Below are 19,895 nucleotides of genomic sequence, written 5' to 3'. Positions count from 1 at the left end.
TCCTCTAGGTATAAACTAGGGCCACACGTAGCACGTTTGGTTTTATTCTTTATTCCTCGAGCTGCCTGGTCCTGCACAGAACCACCCGCTGGTATTTCTGCGAGCGAGAACATCTCGCTACGAGCTCAGAGGCGGAATTTTCGCTGTGTAGCGATCAGCGCGGCGTCCCTCGGCCGGAGAGCTCTGCAGGACGAGCACGCTGCGCTCCGATCAGCGCGGTGTCCCTTAGCCGGAGAGCTCTGCAGGACGAGCACGCTCCGGTCCGATCAGAGCGGTGCCCCCTGGCCGGAGAGCTCCGCAGGACGAGCACGCTGCGCTCTGATCAGAGCGGTGTCCCTTAGCCGGAGTGCTCCGCAGGACGAGCGCGCACCGCTCCCCTCACGTCTGTCCCCTCACGGAGCCGTGCCCGAGCGGCCGCGGCCCGAGCGCTGCGCCTGCGCCCTGCGGCCGGGCCCGCCTGCGCTGGGGCCGGGCGGGGAGAGCGGCCCGGGGCCCGCGGGGCCGCGGGGGCTGCGGGAATCAGCGGGAACAGCGGGCACGGGCCGCCCCCGGAGCCCCGGGATGCGGCCTCGCTGCTGCGGCAGCCCCCCCGCCCGCGGGCTCGGCAGGGCCGGGGCAGCGGCGGCTTGAGGCCGCGGATGGGCGGAGCGGGAGGAGCCGGAGCCGCCGCGATGGCTCAGGAGAAGATGGAGCTGGACCTGGAGCTGCCGCCGGGGAGCGCCGCGGCCCCGGGCGACGGCGGCGGCCTGAGGCGGTCGAACAGCGCCCCGCTCATCCACGGGCTCAGGTGAGGGGCCCGGGGGGCTCCCGGCCCGGCCCGGCCGTGCGGGGGCTCCGGGGATGCTCCGCGGCGGCACGGGGAAAAGCGGGATCCTGAGCGTGTCCCGGGCTGGGAGGGATTTAGGGAGCATACCAACGTATGGAGGGGTGCGAGGAAGCCCGGGAAGACGGGCTTTGGTTTTACTGAAACGCTTTGTTTTCACCAAGGGCTGCTGTGTGTTGCAGAACACCGTCCGCAACGTCAGAGTTGTGGCTGTTCTTCTGCATGGAATAACAATCGCGATGATCGGGTCTGAACAAAATAAATCACTGCTCTGTGTATCATTACAACAGTAAATGCTTTCGGAACAATCAGGCAAATTTGGTCAGGAAGGTAATTTCACGGGACCTTGACGTAAGTTTTGCATTTAGTGTACAGAAGTGTGTCAGGTGGCCAGGAATTTTCCTGGCTGGTACTAATTCCTGTAGTATGCATTACCGGAGAAATACCGTGTGCTGTGGGGACAGTTGTGCGTGGATGTTGCCACCAGCCTGTGGCAGGTCCGTTTGCAGGAGGGTTGGGTGTTTGCCAGCTCTGGCTCTCTTCAGCCGACAGGACAGAGAGTGGCAGTGGCAGGCAAGGGCAGGTGAAAGCTTTCAGACAGGTAGGGTTTCTTGGACAGTTTTGTTTGGGTAAGTTTATAACCCAAAGGGCTGTTGCTTGTCTCCTCTGGGCTGTTGAGAAGTTGGGAGATGCCCCGTCTGCTACATGATGTGGCTTCCATCCAGCTGTAAGGTGGTCCATGTGCTGCTGCTGTTAGTGGCACGTCTGCATTTTGGGGAGAGCATATTGACAATAAGTTTCATAAACTGTAGTGTATTAAATGATAAGTACTTCCTGGTGGATTGATTTTTTTCCTTTTTTGTTTCTGTAAGGAACTGGGTATCAAGAGATTAACAAATCTCACACACCTCTTTTACTAAAATGGTTAACAGTGTCTGACAGTTCAGATGAAATACTACTTTTTATTCTATTGTGATTTAATGTTAAGTGAATGTAATTTTGATTCGTTTACATAATCACAATGAAACAACTCCCATTTTACATTTTGATGCAGTATGGAAGGGTTGTGTACGGCAGCTCTCCCCTGGGAGGTTTCTGAGCAGGTAAACGAATTGAGTAACTGAGACAAGACATTTTTATAATCTCAGCCTTTTGTAAATTGGAAATTTTAAGACCCTTCTCTTTTAAAAAAAACCCGAACAAATTATTTAGTCCATGGTTTGGGCAGATAGAAGGATAAGCCTGAGCTCTTGCCTTGGCACTGTGCATGCACTATGGGTTAGGTGTTCATACAAATAAAGCTGAAATGCCATTGAACTAATCTGAGGTGGTTGCAGTGGTTTGCCTGTTAGTTTGGAATTTTCCACCAGAATACTGTTTTTGCAAGATTGCAGCTCTTGGCAAGAAACTTCAGTTTTTCCCAGAATGGCTTTGTTGGGTAAACTGAAACAAAAGCTCTTGCTCTTACACAGCTTGCTTTTTCTCCTCTGCCTCTTGTTTTGACTTCTTCATTTTTTAGTAGGGAATTTGGAAAATGAGTTGCCATAGATCCAGAGAACAGTTATAAGTGGAATATTTTAGATCACAAAATTTACATTTCACAGAACTTTTAACTCTTGTTTTTGTGCCAAATAAAATTGATTTTTCATGGGAACTGTGGTTTTCTGTGAAAGTAAGTCTGAGATCTGACCATTCCTGGTGTTTTTGCAAGGGAGATTAAAGATAGGATTATTTATAGGTCTTTTTTCTCTCCCTCTTTGCTAGTTAGCACTGAGTATTGGACTCAGGCTGTGGTAATGTGGGACAGGATTGTTCCAACCTGTTTCCTTGACTCAGACCCTGGATTTCAGGATGAGCTGTTTGTCCTGTGTTTGCATGCCAGCCAGTGCACTTACACTGAAAGGAATTGTGGCTGCTGGCCTCAGCCAGAACTCATCTCTAAACATCATGTCATGGATCCCTTCAGCTTCTCCCCTTCCACCTCTGTCAGATGGCAGCTGCTTGATCTCTCGGGTGTGAGCTGAGTGAAACTTCTTGGAAAATTGGAAATGATGTCTGATCCTATGTACTTGACATTTTGGAGAAGGAGAGTCTATGCATTTTTCTTGGCACAAAGTACAGTGCTTATGCCAGTTGCTGTTGGCTTCTGTTTCACAGTATAAGCTTTATTTGTTTTTTATTTACAGCTACCTAAAAGCTGCCTAAAACTTATGAGTCTAACCGGTGTGTTTTAAACTAGAGGATTCTGACAATGGTGTGTCATGAAAGTGCAGTAGGATTATCACTCCTTACAGCAAGGTAGTGCTGTTGGTCAGGTTAGTTTTAAAGAAATTTTATTTTGGGGGGCTTTTGTTCATCCCAAGTTAGCAGCTGAAACAAAAAGATACAATGTGAATTCTTGTACTTTGAATCTTATTACAGTCTTATATTTGGATTTGTTCACCTTTGCAGTTCCTCATTGATTTTTGGGCAGGGGGATTGTAGGGTTGTGGCTCAACATTTTTTTATGGTTGCTAGAAAAAAAGTTTATTTCTGCAGTCACATTCATTAAGTGCTGATCATTGGCTGTTGATAACATTGGTGATGACATGACCAGTATAACTTGCTTTAGGAATCAATAGAACTGAAATTGCCTTGAGAAAGAAGTTCATTTTGTGTCAGATAAATAATCCTATACCATTTCAATGGTACACTGCTGTGGGGCCTTAAAAACTGGGTTTACTGTAAGTTTAATTTAACTTCTGCTGGAAAAATGTTCAGAAGATATTAAATGTTTGTGGTGATAAGATTTATCAAGATGCTGTATTTTTTAATTCTGTTTTATCTGTGGGATCGAATCTTGTTCCAGTTACTGCTTACGAGCCATTGATACATTTGTTCTGTTGAATGACATTTGAAGCAATATACAAGCAGCAGCCATTCCAAACATAATAAATCCCCACAGTCTAAACAATTCTTCAATTATTCTGAAGACACAAAATGATTAATTGAAATCATTAATTGAAGTAGGTGGGAATTGGAGGATGAACGAGTTGATTTGCACTCTCTGCCAACAAGCTGAAAGAGTTCTCACCTGCCTGTCTCTGGGTGCTTTGTCTCCACAGGAGAGCTGCCACAGCCCTTGGAAGGGAGCTGGTGTGAAGAGGGGCTCTTTGCTGGGGAGGAAATGCCTTTGGCACTGACGGGTTTTTCTTTTTGCAGCGATAATTCCCAGGTGTTCCAGGGCAGCGTCCTGCGCACCCGCAGGAACAGCACCACGGTGATGAATCGGCACAGCCTGGTAAGGAAACTCCTGCACCACCCCACAGCTGCCAGGCAGAAGTGTGCAAACAGCAATGAACAAAACTAGACTGCAGTCTGGGAAACCAATACCACGTTGCTTTCAGAAACAAGGCTCTAGACTGTGACATTAATATGCTGTAGCTGTAATGAAATGGTACTTGTAGATCATTGGGTTTGGAGAATGCTTGTATTTCATTGTGATCATAACTTTGCTTGTAAAATAGATGTTCCAAGTAAGAGTAAGAAAGGTAGCTTGCTAAGAAAACAAATTATATAACTGTACTGTTAACAATAGTCAATGTCTTAAATGATTTCTGATGCTTAAGAAAAAAGTGCAGACAAATACTTCAGCAAGGTTGCATCTGTAACAGAACCAGAATAGTTATGTATAAGAAGAGATGGGTGAAAAAGCCTTTCTCCTGCTGGGATGAAAAAACTGAAAGAAAGTGTTATGGTCAAGATTTCTTAATCAAGTCTCTTTCTTCATATTTTTAGGACAGCAACTTAGTGTAAATCAGTTTGGGCTTGTGGTCAGGCAAGAGGAGAGAAAAACAAAGGCAAAAGCTCAGTTTATTGTGTTTATTCCTGAAGATCCTCGGTTGATGGGCTAAAAAGATGCTAGTTCAGAATGCCTTGCCCAGAACTTGCTGGGAAGCAGGAGCTAATTCACTGATGGGCTGCTCTTCTGCCTGCCCCTCATAAGTGTTGCAGTCTTCTGGACTTAACCAGTGTTTCCATCTTCATGGGATGATGCTCCTAACCCATCCCCTCACACTAATGTTATTAAAAAGTGTCCTTCTTCACTCCCAGCTGACCAGGTGCTAGCAAAAATACATGAAATTTTACTTACATGAAAATCAAGTTCCCCACTGACTGCTAGATCAGTGCCTTGTCTGCTTTGAAATGCTCCTTTGAGTTTTGATCTGGGTTATGGTTCTGTTGAATATGGCAGGGAGGATGGAATTGGAAAGAATCTTAGATTCTTGTCCTTCTGTGGCCTTAAACCAGGATCATCCACAGATAAATGATTTTGTGATAGAATTAAACTTTCAGTATCAAGGACCCTAAGTAACCTTCCCTGGTATTCTTCCTATAGCAAAGAAGTACATTTAGTTTTATGATGTTAGAGATATTCTAAGGAGCTAGATCACATCTAATTTTGTAAGTTAAATTTTACATAAGAAGGTGATAAAGTGTATTTCAAAACCCTCTTCTTTGTATTTAAGAAAACTAATCCAAGGTTTACTGCAGTGTTAACTGTAAGAGGGTTAAAAGATTCAGTAAGCAACTGAAACTTCTTATTACAAGTATTACAAATACAGCTTAAATTTTATATTCTGTTAAACTTCATAGAAAAAAAGTTGATTAGTGTTTGTCTAATCTTTGTGGTGTTCCCTGTCAGGGGAACAACAGGAGTTGCTAAAATCTCTGGTAACTGGAGCTCATACACCATCAGCTGCAGCTTCAGTGCTGTCCCAGTTGCTCAGCTGAATTCCACAGTCTGGTTTTGAGCAGCTTCTCCAAGTCTCAGACTTCAGCTGGTTTATAATGATGGCTGCAAGGGCAGTGCTGCCATTTGGGCTGGGGCTTGATCTGCAGTTTTCTGACACTACATGTAATTGCCAAGGGAGGGTTAACCAGGCTCTGCAGTATCTGCAGTTTATTTTCTTCCAGGAGATACCAATGAGTAAATGTTTTGATGGTTTTTTGATTTGTTTTGCACGGCTGGGGTTTTTGTTTTGTTGCTTAAGCAGAGTCTGTGGTTAGATATTTAGGTGCTATTTCAGCAGAAGCTGATGTTAAATTTTTTCTATTTTTTTTTTTTTTTAACCTGGGTATTTTCCCTGCTGGGTTCAAGTGGCTGTGCTGCAGGAGGCAGAGGGCACTGCAGGGCAGGGCACAGGCACTGGGGCAGTCCCTGCTCACCTGGGCAGTGGCTCCTGCCAGCCTGGCACTGCTGGAACTTTACCTGCTCTGGAGCACAGCATCTGACACATTGTATTGGGGGAAAGGTCAAAGTATAATAGTTTGTAATGTTTTTAATAAGCTTTTTGCTCTCTTAAAGCAATGGGGATTTGAGTAGCATAATTTTAATATATGGGTTCAGTTTAGCAAGTATCCTTTGAAAGTGACAGAGCTTTCTTTCCACAAGAATTAAATCAAAGGATGCAAGCAGAGCAAAAGTGAGTTTTACACACTGACAAAGCAAGGATGATGACCTGTTGGAAACAAGATGTGGGATCCTCAGAGCTGTGTTAGTGCATCAGACCCTGCAGAGGAACACTTCATTGTCTTTTTATATTTTTTGTTTTATACTGCAAGCCACTGTTTTTTTGCATATTCTATTAATGTCAAACCTTAAAGTATGTGGATCACAGTCATAATATTAGAATATAATGAGTGGAACAAATGCATTTCTAGTGTGGAATGACAGAGTGAATAGGCAGGAATGCACTATTGTCCAAATCCTTTTCTGTGTGTGAGAATCAAGGTCAACTCAAGGTCTGCATTGGCTGGTGCAGCTTGGAGGAATTTTTATTAGGTGCACAGGATTTTTGGGAACCCAGTATAATAGAAAAGCTGACCTAAACTGGACCTTAAAAGTAGCAAATCAAGATATTATAGTTGTTAGACTTTAGTCTTGTGTATTATGATGACTAAATTCTGGCAGAAATGTTAGTCATCCTCTGTGTGAGCCTGATAGGCTGAATTCTTTTGTGAGAAGCAGGGTGTGATGTGTTCATGTTTGTTTTTTTAGAAGGAGGGTTCTGGATGTATGAAGCATTAATAGTCTGTGCTAACTTACCCTGTCAGGCAGCAAAATCCTTGTATTCTCCATGGCACTGATTAGAAGATGGTGCAGTAACAGTTAAATGAATGTCTCCAGCCTCAGCATGATGAAGAGCTCCAGTAATGTTTTGTGAAGCAGATGAAGCCTTATAATGAATGAAGTATAAAAACACCTATAATAATGCAAGCCTTACTTACTGAACACATCCATTTTGAAAAGACACCTTATTTTTTGGAAGGATTGTCATCTTACAGAGAGGTTAAACCTCTATTCAAGTCTTCAGTTTAGAATTTTTGTTCCCTGAATGGCTATGACATAAATAAACTGAGGGCTGACAATGTGAGAGGTGGGAAATTTATGAAAGAAAATGATATTTTGAGAAAATAATCACTTTAAATTACTCGGTTTGGGGTGTGCAGTTTTAGATCATAGCATTCCAGTGAGATCTTGGTGCAAAACTGTCAACATTAACAGAAGACCATTTTTAGTGACGTCTTCTCTGATTTCACCCAAATTGGTGAAGCTCTTGAGAAACCATAAAGAAAGTGTTTAACTCTTTGTTAGCCTTCTAATAGCTGATTTTTTTCACCTGTCAAAGTATTCATTTATAAGCAGACAACAATCCAGGAACCTTTTTGTACAATTTGTTGTTTTGGCTTTGTATTTCAAGGGATCTATTGGGGAGCTTTCTGGACCACTGAAATGAAAATAAATATTCTGAGTCACATAAAGGAAAATATATATATGCCAACATATATACTAGGGGTAACAGTGTGCTAGTGAAAAGCAGCTCCATTCTGTGGGGAAAGCTGTCAGTTCTAGTTGCCTGGAAATGGAATGGAAGCCAGGCTGATACCAATTAGCATCTGTGAGCTTACAAAGCAGTATAATGTGGAAATACATATTAACATGCAAGAATGCATGTTAACATGCAAGAATGCAACATTCTTGCAAGTAATGTGGGTTATTTATACACTGAGAATGTTATAAGTGATATGGGTTTTTTTTTTAATCAGTTTTTAAATTTTAGTTTGGGGCAACACTAGTTTACTGACACTTCTGTGGCACCTTTCCTCCCTTCTGCTGTACTTTCAATTGTGTGTGGCTTTGTTTTGCAGTTTGTGCCATCGTCTCCTGTCCGTATTCCTAGCAGCCGTCTTCATCAAATCAAACAAGTAAGCGCAGATTCTTCTAAATGAGTTTTCTATAGGTGACTGGGGTTTTTTGCAGTCAGTGTTTAATGTCCTTCAACTGGCTGTAGATTCCATTTTCAAACTGCCTGCCCAGTTCCACGTTTCATGAAGCAAAATGCATCTTACAGCAAGGAGAAGATTTAAGCAGAGAGAGGATTCTTAAAATGGACATTTTAGAAAGGAAACCTTTAATGTAAACCCTTAGGGTAAAGTTTCACCAAGTTTTTGGCAGCAGTGCCAGCATAAATATTCGGGGCCAATAACAAAGTGTTCCTTAACTTGTATTGGCACAAGACTCTTGTGCAGCCAGAAAATGAGCAGGATAAGGAAGCACTCTGGCTGAAAAATAGTCTGTACTCTTCTGGCTGGGCTATTTTTCATCTGTATAATTTTCTTATCCAGATCCCTGTACTTGTGCTGTCACAGCAGGAACGGAGGGGGAAGGGCAGCAGAGCAAACACTCGGGAGGGGGGGTGGTGTGGGGAATATCTGAGCAGGCTCAAATAGCTCTGCTCCCAGCCAGCACACCACAGGCTGAAGAATCCAGCTTTAAAATCAACAACCTCCAACTCTTGTGTCTCCTTCATTTTATATCTCCACTTTTTGGTAGTAGAATGGTTATAAAATTGGCTTGAAGATTCTTAATTTTTTTAAAATTTTTTTTCAGCTGGCTAGTTTTCAATGGACAGGCTTGATTTTTACAGGGTCAAAAGTTAAGAAAACAATTTAATGCTTCAGGCAGCATTTTTAGGGTATGGTGCCTGAGTGGTGGAAGGCACTTCTGCTTCCTACCTCGGTTATTTAAGGTAGTTGCACAGTAATCCTGAGGAAAATAACTGCTTGCTTTCATTATGTAAATAATTCACTGGCTTGAGTAGATTCTGAAGCACTCAGGTCTGTTGTGCAGCTCTTTTTATCAATATAAAAACGCTTAGGATTAATATGTAAATATCATAGAATCATAAATTAGTTTGGGTTGAAAGAGACCTTTAAAGGTCATCTGGTCCAACCCCCCTGCAGTGAGCAGGGAGATATAATGAGAAATATGCTGAGAGCAAAGGAATGAACTCTTGTGGCTCTGCTCTATTACCTGAAGTAAAATTTGATAATTCAATCTTCTGGAAAATGTTTCTGCATTCATGTTTATGTTGTTCATTTATTGAATAATAAATACTTCACCAAATAGTGTAATTTCCTCATTTGTGTTTGAGCTTTAGATTCACTAGTTGGAATTAATTCCATGTCCTGTATACCATGCTGTCTGCCTAAGAGGAGATTGAGTCATGTTTGTACTTGGTGTTAATGTTTAGTTTAATTTTATATATTTGATCCATCTTAATAATATTTTATGGAGTTTTTTTAAGAAAAAAACCCTCACTGACTGCTGAATTCATGGTGTGCAATGCAGTGTATTGCAAATGAGATGCTGACAAGTGTCTAGTTAGTCACCAATCCATAGGGTCAGGTAAGAACCCAGCCATGTCTTTGAGGTTTATCTGTACTAGCGTCCCCTTTGTAAAATGAAATTACTCAAGACTGCATAAAGATGCTCCAGTTTGGTGGCTACTTCTTGGTTAGTAATGAAAATAAAGCTGCTTGGGAAACAACCAGCTCACATAAGCACTTCTTACGTGATGGTCTCTCCTGCTACATCTTTCCCATCCTCTCCTCACTCCTTTCCATGGATGAAAACTTGAGGTTATTGTTGCTTAACTGAGTTGAATTAAATTTTCCACATGCCAAAGGGAAGTGAAACCACAGCTTTTCTGATTTGCTGGAACAAAGTGGGTTTTTTTTGACCTTACTTCTTCATGTGCTAATCTTTTAGGAGGAAGGAATGAATTTGCTGAACAGAGAAACCGTTCGAGAAAGGTGAGCACTAAGGCAAAGCAGAACAGTCACTGCAGCCGTCTGTGGGCCCAGCACAATACATTTCTTTTCTTCTTTATAGAGAAGTGCAAGTAGCAATGCAGATGAGCCACTCATGGGAGGAGAGCTTGAGCCTGGTAATGCATTCATGCTTTAATTTGTGTTTCTATCATCAGTATCAGGACACTAGAGACTCTCTCATGTCAACATTTCCTTTGATAGTTTGACCTACAGTTAAGTTGTTATCATAGTACTGCTTTTGATCAGCAATTTATCACACTAACAAGACATAGAATTATCAACTGTTCAAGGTACATGTGGGTTCCTTGGGCTGCTGTGTCAAAAGGAAATTGCATGGATGTCTGCCTATTCAGATTTTCTTCCATGTTCTGATACTCTCCATATAATGTTTAAGGCTTTTTTGGTTTTGTTAAGCATAAGCTCATAAATGGCTGCCTAATAATTGTTGATATGATGGAGGATAACTTTGGGATTTCACACCAATCAGTCCTTTTCTTGTTAAGGTACCTGCTTGTGAGATTTATTATGTGTACTATTTACAGAGTGACAATGATTTTGAAAAATCACTATCACCAAAGCAAGTAGACTTTGTTCCAGTTTCTCCAGCTCCTTCACCTACACGAGGAATAGGGAAGGTGAGCAAAATGTGGTAATAATGGTTTTATCTTAAGTAGAGCTAAATAAATTCAACCAAATTAGTAGCAAAAGATTAAGCCACCTGCTCCTTTCTACCTCAGCTGCAAACAAGAAACTAGAGAGTAAATAAAACCCCCTAAAACCCCAAACCAGAAAACACCAGCTGCTTATGTTGTAGATGTGAATTTCTGTGGAGTGTTCAGCTGTTATGCTGTGGTTAATAAAAACCAAATAAGTTTGTTTAACCAGAGTACAGTGAAATACATCTGCATGAAAATGGAATCTGTCCAATTTTAATTTTTTTTTCTCAGTAGCAAAAAGTGATGTCTCAGTACAGCCAATGACTGGCTGCTGAATTTGATACTGGATTGTTTATTTCTCTGCAGTTAAGCATCAACTGTTACCACACGGGAGTGATACAGTATTTATAATAACACAAACTCTTTTCCTCTCAGCAATGTTTCTCACCATCTTTGCAAAGTCTGGTGAGCAGCAGTGGCTTGCCTCCAAGTCCCAGCCCAAGTCCAACAAGGAGATTTTCAAGGTAAGTCACCAGATCATACCAATGATAGAAAATTAACAAAGCTTGTTCATAGTAGGCATTTGAAATACCAGGATTTGTTGCATCCATAATTGATTTCTGAGCACAAACACAGTTTCATATATTCATGCAGAGTTTAGATTTTACAGTGTTGTAAAACATTTGTCAAAATCCTCGTGTCGTAACATTGGGAAATGGGCTGCATTGTGGCATCAGTCTTGCCAGTGTAGTCTCTGTATTGCTCTCATTCACATCTTTAGTAATTGAATTCTGAGGGAAAGGAAACACAAACAGATTTAGGGTTTGTTACTCCTTTGAGTGATGTGGGTATACAATTAAATTTTACTAGGCCCTCACAGTTCAGCCTGTCAGCTGAGATGTTGTCAGTGCCTGGATGAGAGCTTTTAGACTGCCTGCCCCAGTTGTGAAATAATGTAATTAAACATTTCCTGCTCAGTTCTATCCTTCCTGGCCTATCTTCAGAGGGGAAAAAAAAAAGATCTTTTTTTGGATAAGCTGTTTTAATGCCTATTTTCTTAATGGTTTCCACCCAGTAGTTTGTTTCCTGAATACCTTTTGATTCTTTTTTTCAACCTTTCTCTTTCAATGGTGATCTCAGTGCAGCATTTGTCTTCTTTTAGCAGGAGAAGCCAGAGCCCCATTAACTGCATTCGACCAAGTGTTCTTGGATCAATGAAAAGAAAAGGTACAGTATTTGGGTTTGGCAAATACAATAGGCCAACTTGTTAGTTATGTAATAATTCATATAGCTTTCTTCATAATTCTGTCCAGTTGGCTGATACTTCAAAAAGTAACTAGAAATAGAAGATATTACACATAATGAAATAGATAAATAATTTAATTAGATTTTGCTATTCCATAAAGCTTTTAATTCCATAAAGCTAATAATTGTTTTGTTCTAGTTCATCCCCATTGCTGTGGTCATATAGATGTGACAAAAAATCTGATGTAGCCTGCTTAACAAAACAATAATTACAACTATTGGTATATTTAACTTAAATAGAAAACTTTGAAAGTCCTGGTTAACTGAAGCACACAGGTACTGTACATTTAAAATAACTCTTCAAAACCCAAAGCTGATGCACAGGCCTGGTAGGCACCTTACAGCTTTATTAGGAAATGTTTCTCTGTCTTTCTGCATTTTCCTTCAAGTTTAACTTCTGAAAATTTTATTGCACCTATTTTTATATCTTCAAGCTTCACCTCTGTTACAGAACATCTCTGGCTCTGAGACAACTTTTAAAACACTTTCATCAGAGTTCTGTCATAGCCTTTTTAAGCACATATCTATCCTCTCCTCTTCCAGAGTGTTTGGAAGTCAAAGTCAATAGAAAAGTTCTGTGATAATTCTGGGGCTTGTTCCTTTTCCTTATTTTCAGCTTCTCTACTCTGGTGAAGCTGGTCAGTGAAGTGATAGCTGGGTAAACTGAAACAAAAGGATTATTCTTCACTACTGAAGAATAAATATCTGATATCTAAGCCTTAGTTAATTATTCACTAAACTGTACTGAAGCTTGGACAAAATGGCTCCAGAAAATAGTCTTTAAAATTTCAGCATCTAAATTCTATGTTCAACATATGAAATATTGTAAGTTTGAACCTCTATTCTGTTTGCTCTGTAGAAGTACATTGAAAGCAGATTTTAGTTTAGGTGAGCTGTAATTTTTACCACTCGGTATCTCTTCCCAAAGGTGTGACAGAGATGGAAGATCACCCAAAAAGATTATTCCAAGGATCCAGCACCATGCTAACCCCCGAGGCTGCGCATCAGGCGGACCTTGGGGCATGGTAAATCTCTGCTCTTTATCTCTTTATTGTCCCTTCAGCAGAAGCATTACAAATCTCTTTTTTTTCCAGCAGTGAGAATGCTTGAAGTTTTTTGTGCTTGTTTTTGTCTTTTTTTAATAGAGATACCTCATAATGCTACAGCACTGAAATTATCACAGTAAACAGGCAGCAATGTTCTCTTCAATTCTGCAGTTTCTAGGCCTGGCTGATAACATGGGATGTTGAGCATGTTTAGGAAAAGACACCTCATGGATGACAGCTTTTGGAGGCTGATTCAAATTGCAATCAAATGTCAGTGCTGATGCTTTTTTGCTGAATTTGGGTTTTCTTCTTTTCCCTTGTTCTTAGTCACAGAGGAACATGAGTTTGTCTGACCCTCCCCGGAGGGTCAGAGAAGCTGGGAGGAGATAAAAAGTACTTTGTTAAAAATTGTAGTGATTGGTAGTAGCAAGAGATTTTGATTTAGTGTTTTAGTCAAAAGGTTAATCCTACATAGGGTGTGCCCACACAACTGCCAAGGGTTGTTCACTGTATTTCTGTCTTTTTGCCTCTCAGCTGATGTACAAGTCATGCAGCAGCTTTGAGTAGCAATAGCAAAATAGGTGTTTTAAAGGTACTTTAAAAACATCTTTTTTGCACACTGTGTTTACAGTGGGGATAGCAGTGTGGCTTCAATTGCTGCCTCTTGGTGTAGGAGAGGGTAATTTAAAAAAAATCACTCTGCTGCCACACTGATGACAGATCAGCTGTAGTTATGAATTTGTGTCCTATGAAATACATAGTACCATGGAAGATGGACAATTTATCATTGGCTCTCATGGCAAAAAGGCCTCAGGCTGTTGTTTTGGCCCAGGGCTTTGAGGATGGAGTAAAGCTGGAGTGGATTGTTCCATCTGGAACTTCTGATCTGTGCCCTGTTTTGGGTGAGCAAAGGAGAACATGGGCAGAGTGTCCTGTGTGAGTCTGGAAGTGACTGTGTGTGGCTGCAGGGGTAATTCAGATCACAGGGCTTGCTGCTCCTTCAGAGCTGCACGTGTGTGTTTAGGATGGCTTTGGGGTGATTTGGGCTGGTTTTGGGCACTTTCCTGAGCCAGGGCCTTGTTTCTCAGCCCTGGTGTCTCTCTGTTTTCAGTCTGTCCTCGCACACCCTGGATGACAACAGGAGCAGTGCAGGCTCCTCCTGTGACTCCCCAGCTGAAGCTGGCACCAGCACAGACTCTCCAGTGTCACTCTCTGACTCCAGATCCCCATTTTTGCCCGTGGATCTCATGGCCAAGTTACCAATGAACTGAGGAGCAGAATCTGCTGCTGGACACTGGGATACAGGCGGATATCGCCCCGACTTTCTGTTGTGTGTGACCCATTCTGTTCCTCATAGGAACTTCCAGCAATGTCATTACTTCTAGAAAACTTCCAGAATAGTTCCTTGAGGAGGAATTCACCTTTCTAGTGATTTGTATGACATTTACTACAGTACAGAAGCATTTGGGCTGCAGACATGTTGGGTGCTCACGTCAGTCAGCAGGCAGGTTTGCAGTGATGGGATCTCCTTGGCATGAGTTACAAACACTGGACTTGTGTCCTGCTTGTGGAAGACTTGGCTTGCCAGCAGCCTCTGTCCTCCCTGCCTGTGGAGGAGCAGATAACTCACATTTGTCCTCAGCCTAAAACCAATGAAGCAGCTTACTAATTGTTTCTATTCCCAGAGTGTTAGATCTTTATATTTTTTTCCTTCTTCATATGAAAGGGAGAATATTGAAGGGGGGAAATTGATTATTATTAATATTATTGTGTTCTGTTATGATTGGCTCTTAATCAATTCTGTGTTCCAGTGGATGTCAGAAAATAACAAGTTGGTAAATTGTCAAATTTATATGTTGGATTTCATTCATGATCATGACTGCTGTTGTGACTAAATCTAAATTAGGTGTGGAACATTCTTCTGGGGTTTTGTATCTGGCATTTGTTTCTTTTTCTTCCCCATTTAGATGATGTATAGGAGTGGTAGATGCTCTGTTAAAGGTCTTTTAATAGGGAAAAATAGTGACAATATTTGGAAAAATGCATTAAATCCTGAGATTGTAGTATTTAGTACTTCAGAAATGCATTATTTTAAGTCAGTATTTGTCCTCATATATGACAGATACAGTGAGGAATCTTGAATGCCTTTTTACAGCCTTAGGCCATCAAGCATATTTAATCTGTATTTAATTTCCTGATGTTGCTTCCTCAAACAATGGCATCAAGTCATTTCTGCTGTTGAAAACTTCAGATGCTGATTGGAAGCCTGGATCTGGTAATCTGAGATGCTTGAAAAGTCGGTGTGTTGAGACATCCTGATCTCAACTCTGAAATTCCCCAACCAGGAGGAAGAATTTGCAGAGCCCCCTATGACAGCTGTCTGGGATTTTGCAGTGACCCCCTCACTGGGGTTGTGCAGCTCAACTCCCCCAGCTGAGTCCCTTTTTGTACATGTCTGTGCATCTGTGCTATGTGGTTTCCAACCTTCTCTCCAGAGAGGTTAAGAATGAAGCAAAATGTTTTATTTTTAAACACTAAATCTTTGTAGTGTGTCATAAAGTGAGAAAAGTATGGAAACTTCCTCAAGTAGGAGAAAAACCTGCCCTGAACTCTGCTGTGAAAGATTCACATGGATGAAGCTTTGACTGACAGCAGCCATCAAAAAGAGAAAGGGATGACTTGGAGTGCAAAGACCTGGCAACCTGAGGGCCAGTGACCCATTTCTGTGTGTCCTTATTGTAGAGAGAAAATAGAATGTATTTAATAGTCTGACTCTGTTCTAGTTAACATACAACATGGTTTACTTCTGGTATCATTCCTCTTAAATTATTGTAATAATCACCCTGCTGGTTGCAGCCCCTGCCCGAGTCCAGCTGCCCTTTGTCCCTGGCAGAGGCACACGGGAGTGCTGGGCTCTGTTTGCTCTCTCTGCTGAGGCAAAATTTGGCTTTGCAGTTTCAGGTTTGTGCCAAAGAGTTGCTGTGCCACCACACTTCTGGGGTGACAGCAAGACTCTTTTTTTTTTTTTTTAAATCTTGCTTATTTCTTAAGAAGGAACCTCCTGGTGTCTCTTCCAGTCTTTGCTAGAAGACACATCAGTATAGGGGGGTTTAATAGCTGAGTGTGGGTCAACTTGTCTCTTTTCTGTTGAATATTTATGCTATTTTTCAAATAAGTGCCAATAAATGGAAAAATAAATGTGTTTTGCTGTTTCTGCACTTTTTTAGATAACCATATTCTTGTTTCCTTCTGGGATTAAATGCTTTCTTTTAAAATCAGAATATCAATTGTAATTTACTTCCACCCAGTCTAGTTAACATGCAAGCAGGTATGAAAATCTTACCTTGTTTTCCTCATGCAATGCTGTCTTGCAGGTCTGTGACGACTCTAGGAATAAAGAAGAATAAACCTAAACACTTTTGAATATGAGTTACATGTGTCCCTAGTTTATACCTAAAGGAAGTTGTAGGGAAATAAAGAAGCTTCTGCCTGCTGGTGGGAAATACTGAAGGTCTTAACTCTTGGGAAGAAGTGGGGAGCCTTTGTGGTTTGCTTTAACAGGGCAGTTAATCACAGAATTATGGAATGGGTTGGGTTGGAAGGGACCTTAAAAACCATCTCCTTCCACCCCTGCCAGGGGCAGGGACACCTCCACCAGACCAGGTTGCTCCAAGCCTTGTCCAACCCAGCCTTGAACAGTTCCAGGGATGGGGAGTCCACAGCCTCTCTGGGTCAATGAATGCTGTTGGAGGAGAGTGAAATAGTTATTTATCTGTATCTGCTCCTTTCCCTGCTTTTGCAAAACAGAAAGTGCATTGAAATTGTTGGAAAGCAGCTCAAGCATGTCATCAAGAAGCTGCAGTTCCACTCCCTGCAGCCCAGTGACACATACAGAGGTTTTTTCCACTGAAATGAAAAATTCTGGAATCAATTATACTCCAGAATATGTATCTGGATACAGGGAATCAGGATGTTATACCTTGCACATAATCAGCCCTGTACTTATCCATAACTCGTGTTTTTAATATTGCCTCTGCTTCTCTCTGCAATTCTGCCACGAATGGCACCTTCCAAAAATCACACTTAGATTTGGCACTTGCTTGGTCTGGTTGAAAATCTTCCTGCAGGATTTGTTGGCAGCTAAATCAGCTCTTGGGCTGCTGTGTCTTCCTTGACAAAGGACGGGTGTTTTCCTTCCACCTTCTCCAGAGTGACACAGTTGCTGAGGGAATGCTGGTATCCGTGCCAGTGCTCAGGGGCTGTGTTTTTGGAATGAACCCTTCAGTGGCTGCTGCATTTGGCAGAGGGATAGATACTTCCCTCTGGAAGAGGTACAAATGCCAGGAAAAATGAGCCTCTGCCTCAGCTAGGTTGACTTGCAGGAGCTGTGTGCTGCCAGCGAGGCAGGTGACCTGAATGCTCAGCTGAGCTGCTGCCCAAGGTCCTCCTGAGATCAGGGTAAGAACTCAATCCTAAATTCTTACTTCTCACCTTTTTTCAGAAAACTTGCATGTAAATGATCACCAACCCATAGAAACAAAACAAGTCTCCACAGCCTGGTGAGACTGAGATATTTCCATTTATAGATGTGTGCTGTGGTTCCAGTATCAGTGCTGTTTGTGAGTCCAGCCCTGCTATTGTGCAATGATTTGCTGGTGAAGTGACTGGAGGGACCTCCAGCACTCCCTGAGCTTGAGAACAGCTTGTGCCTGCCTTAGCAGTCATCATTTCAGAAATGTTCACTTTCTGCTGTTGTATTCTTGCATATGCTGGAGTCGTAACTCATTTACTTAAAATAGAGAGCTTCAGGAGTCATAATTAAACTGTGTGAGCTCTTCCTATCCTCTTTTAAGCAACCTTTCTCATCACCAACAGGCAGATGGAGTTTAAGTTGATCCCTCTTCTCCTGGAAGCAACAAGTTAAAATATTTGTACATGCAACTGAGTGTTTACAGCTACAGCACAGTAATTAAAACCTTACTGACACAGAGAGGAGTGCTTGGCAAGAATCCTTTTCAATAACTGGGTGTAAAAATTGTCACCTCGGGTTCATTTTCTTGGAGTGATTGTTTTACCAGTACCAGTGGAGCCTTCCCATTTCTGCATATCTGTTGGGAGCATCCTTGTTTGATAAACTTGAGAGCAGTTGCCATCTAGACCAGGCCTTGGAGATTCTTTTCCTCTGGAATGGAGCACTCGAGGCAGACCCCCTACATCCCAAAGACCCAGACCCCACACACGCTGAGACTGCTTCCAGCACTGGGGCTTTGTGGTAGAAGGACAAGAGAGGAGGTGAAAAAAAAAAAGCTGAAGGAGAATAACCTTGTTTGACTCCAGTAGCTGGCTTGGGAGCAGAAATTTCAGAAGGGGGGAGGAGCATTCAAACCAAAACCAAAGACAGCCTCCACACCCCTTCGTGCTGGCTCCCCTGTGTCTCTCAAGGAACTGGTGAGACATCCCCAGTGCCACAAAGATTCCTCAGACAAATCTGGCATTTATCAAATATAAAATTCTTCTGTGAGTTTGGTTTTTTTTTTCTTTTATTTGCTTCTTAAGAGCCTTAGAAGATGCTTGCTATTTTAAGACTTCCTTCCATGACAAATAATTGCATATAAAATGTTAGGTTTTTCCTGGATGTCAACCCAGGTAGGAAAAGCTGCTCAAGAGGAAGCAGGTTTTGGTGCAGGGACTAATCTTTGGAAATGTGGTTCTCCTGGTTATTTTCTGTCCTTGTGTGGAGAAAAATCAAAGCCATGATGTGCACAGCACATGTCAGGGTGTGTGGCACAGAAATCAGGTACCGGGTTGTCTCTCAAGCCAGTTTAAATACAGCTCGCACTGAAATGACTGCAAGAATCTTCCTGCTAAAAATACATCAAAATCATTTCATTTAAAGTGCATTCACTTCAGCAGTCGGTTTGGATTGTGGAGATTCCTGGCACATTCCTGAGGGAAAGGCGTTGATGGAACACGGGTTTTCTCCCTACTGCAGTCTCTTGATGGTGGTTTTTTGTTTGTTAAAGCAAATGTTCCTCTAATGCCTTCATGTTCATACCTCAAGCCACTGAGTGTGCCATTTTCTAGAGAACACTCTCATTTTGTTACTGTAAATCATATTTTGCTATTGAAAATTTTATGGCTATTTTTTTTCTTTTTTTAAACTGGAAACAAGGATTTAAGTTCCATTACTCAGCTATACCTTACCAGCCTTTTTCCTCACGCTGAGGAGACAACCATAGCTGTAATCGTGGTTGTGCTCTTGCTTAAATGATTTCTTTGCAGCCTCTGCTGTTTTGAAGACCAGTGTGGTCACTTTGCCTGCATGTAATCCCACATTTCATCGTCAGCGTGGTTGTACTGGTCATATCAAAATCAGCTTTGCAGATTTCCTAGAGCTGATGTGCAGCTGTGATTAGCTGCAGCTCATTATCCAGAGCAAACAGCTCGTTAGCGTTCAGTGGAGAGCTTCTAAAGGAGACAAAGATACACCAAAAGTGAGTGAATAAACTCCTTACTCGGCTTTACTGAGATGCTGCGAGTGTCGCCTGCCCGTGTTCATTCCTCCTGCTCTCCTCTGGGGAGGATGCATTTGTTCTCCTTCCACTGAGGTCCCTGGCTGGAAGTGGCTCCTGCTGCCTGCGTGGGGTTCCCGATCCTCACAGCTCCTGTGGGGCAGTAACGAGTGAGTGACGGCTGCTGGCAGCTGCGAACTTCACTTTCCTTCTGTGCTTTCAGTCTTCATTGAATTTCCTCATTATGCTTGCAGGAAAGAGACTCCAGCACTGTTACCTTTGGCTGTTTCTCCTCCAGCTCTGTGAGAGATGGTGCCTGCCCTAGCCTGCAGCGAGCAGGGAGTGCCCCATTTCCCAGGGACACGGAGGGAACCCGTTCTCCAGGGCCACTTGGCCC

At 42.2% G+C, this 19,895-nt stretch overlaps 1 protein-coding gene across 2 annotated transcripts; it reads left to right on the top strand.

Moving 5' to 3' along the window:
• The first annotated feature begins 213 nt into the window (after positions 1-213).
• On the top strand, positions 214-16,415 carry LOC139597228 (P2R1A-PPP2R2A-interacting phosphatase regulator 1). Of its 2 annotated transcripts, none has more exons than XM_071442292.1 (10): positions 214-787; positions 4,025-4,103; positions 8,015-8,071; positions 9,918-9,961; positions 10,041-10,095; positions 10,522-10,614; positions 11,071-11,159; positions 11,801-11,862; positions 12,869-12,965; positions 14,098-16,415. In XM_071442292.1, exons 1-10 carry the CDS (start codon positions 639-641, stop codon positions 14,255-14,257), a joined length of 885 nt encoding a protein of 294 aa, XP_071298393.1. In that variant the 5' UTR covers positions 214-638; the 3' UTR covers positions 14,258-16,415. The 2 variants fall into 2 exon arrangements, with proteins under 2 accessions (XP_071298393.1, XP_071298392.1); XM_071442291.1 differs by having other exon boundaries at positions 222-787; positions 11,798-11,862.
• Positions 16,416-19,895: the final 3,480 nt, after the last annotated feature.

This window comes from Agelaius tricolor, unplaced genomic scaffold (genome assembly GCF_023055355.1).
Source record: "Agelaius tricolor isolate 1412-34295 unplaced genomic scaffold, bAgeTri1.0.p SCAF_17, whole genome shotgun sequence".
In the NCBI taxonomy this organism is placed as follows: Eukaryota; Metazoa; Chordata; class Aves; order Passeriformes; family Icteridae; genus Agelaius; species Agelaius tricolor.
Note: the sequence above shows the minus strand (reverse complement) of the source record. Positions and strands in the feature narration are given on the sequence as shown.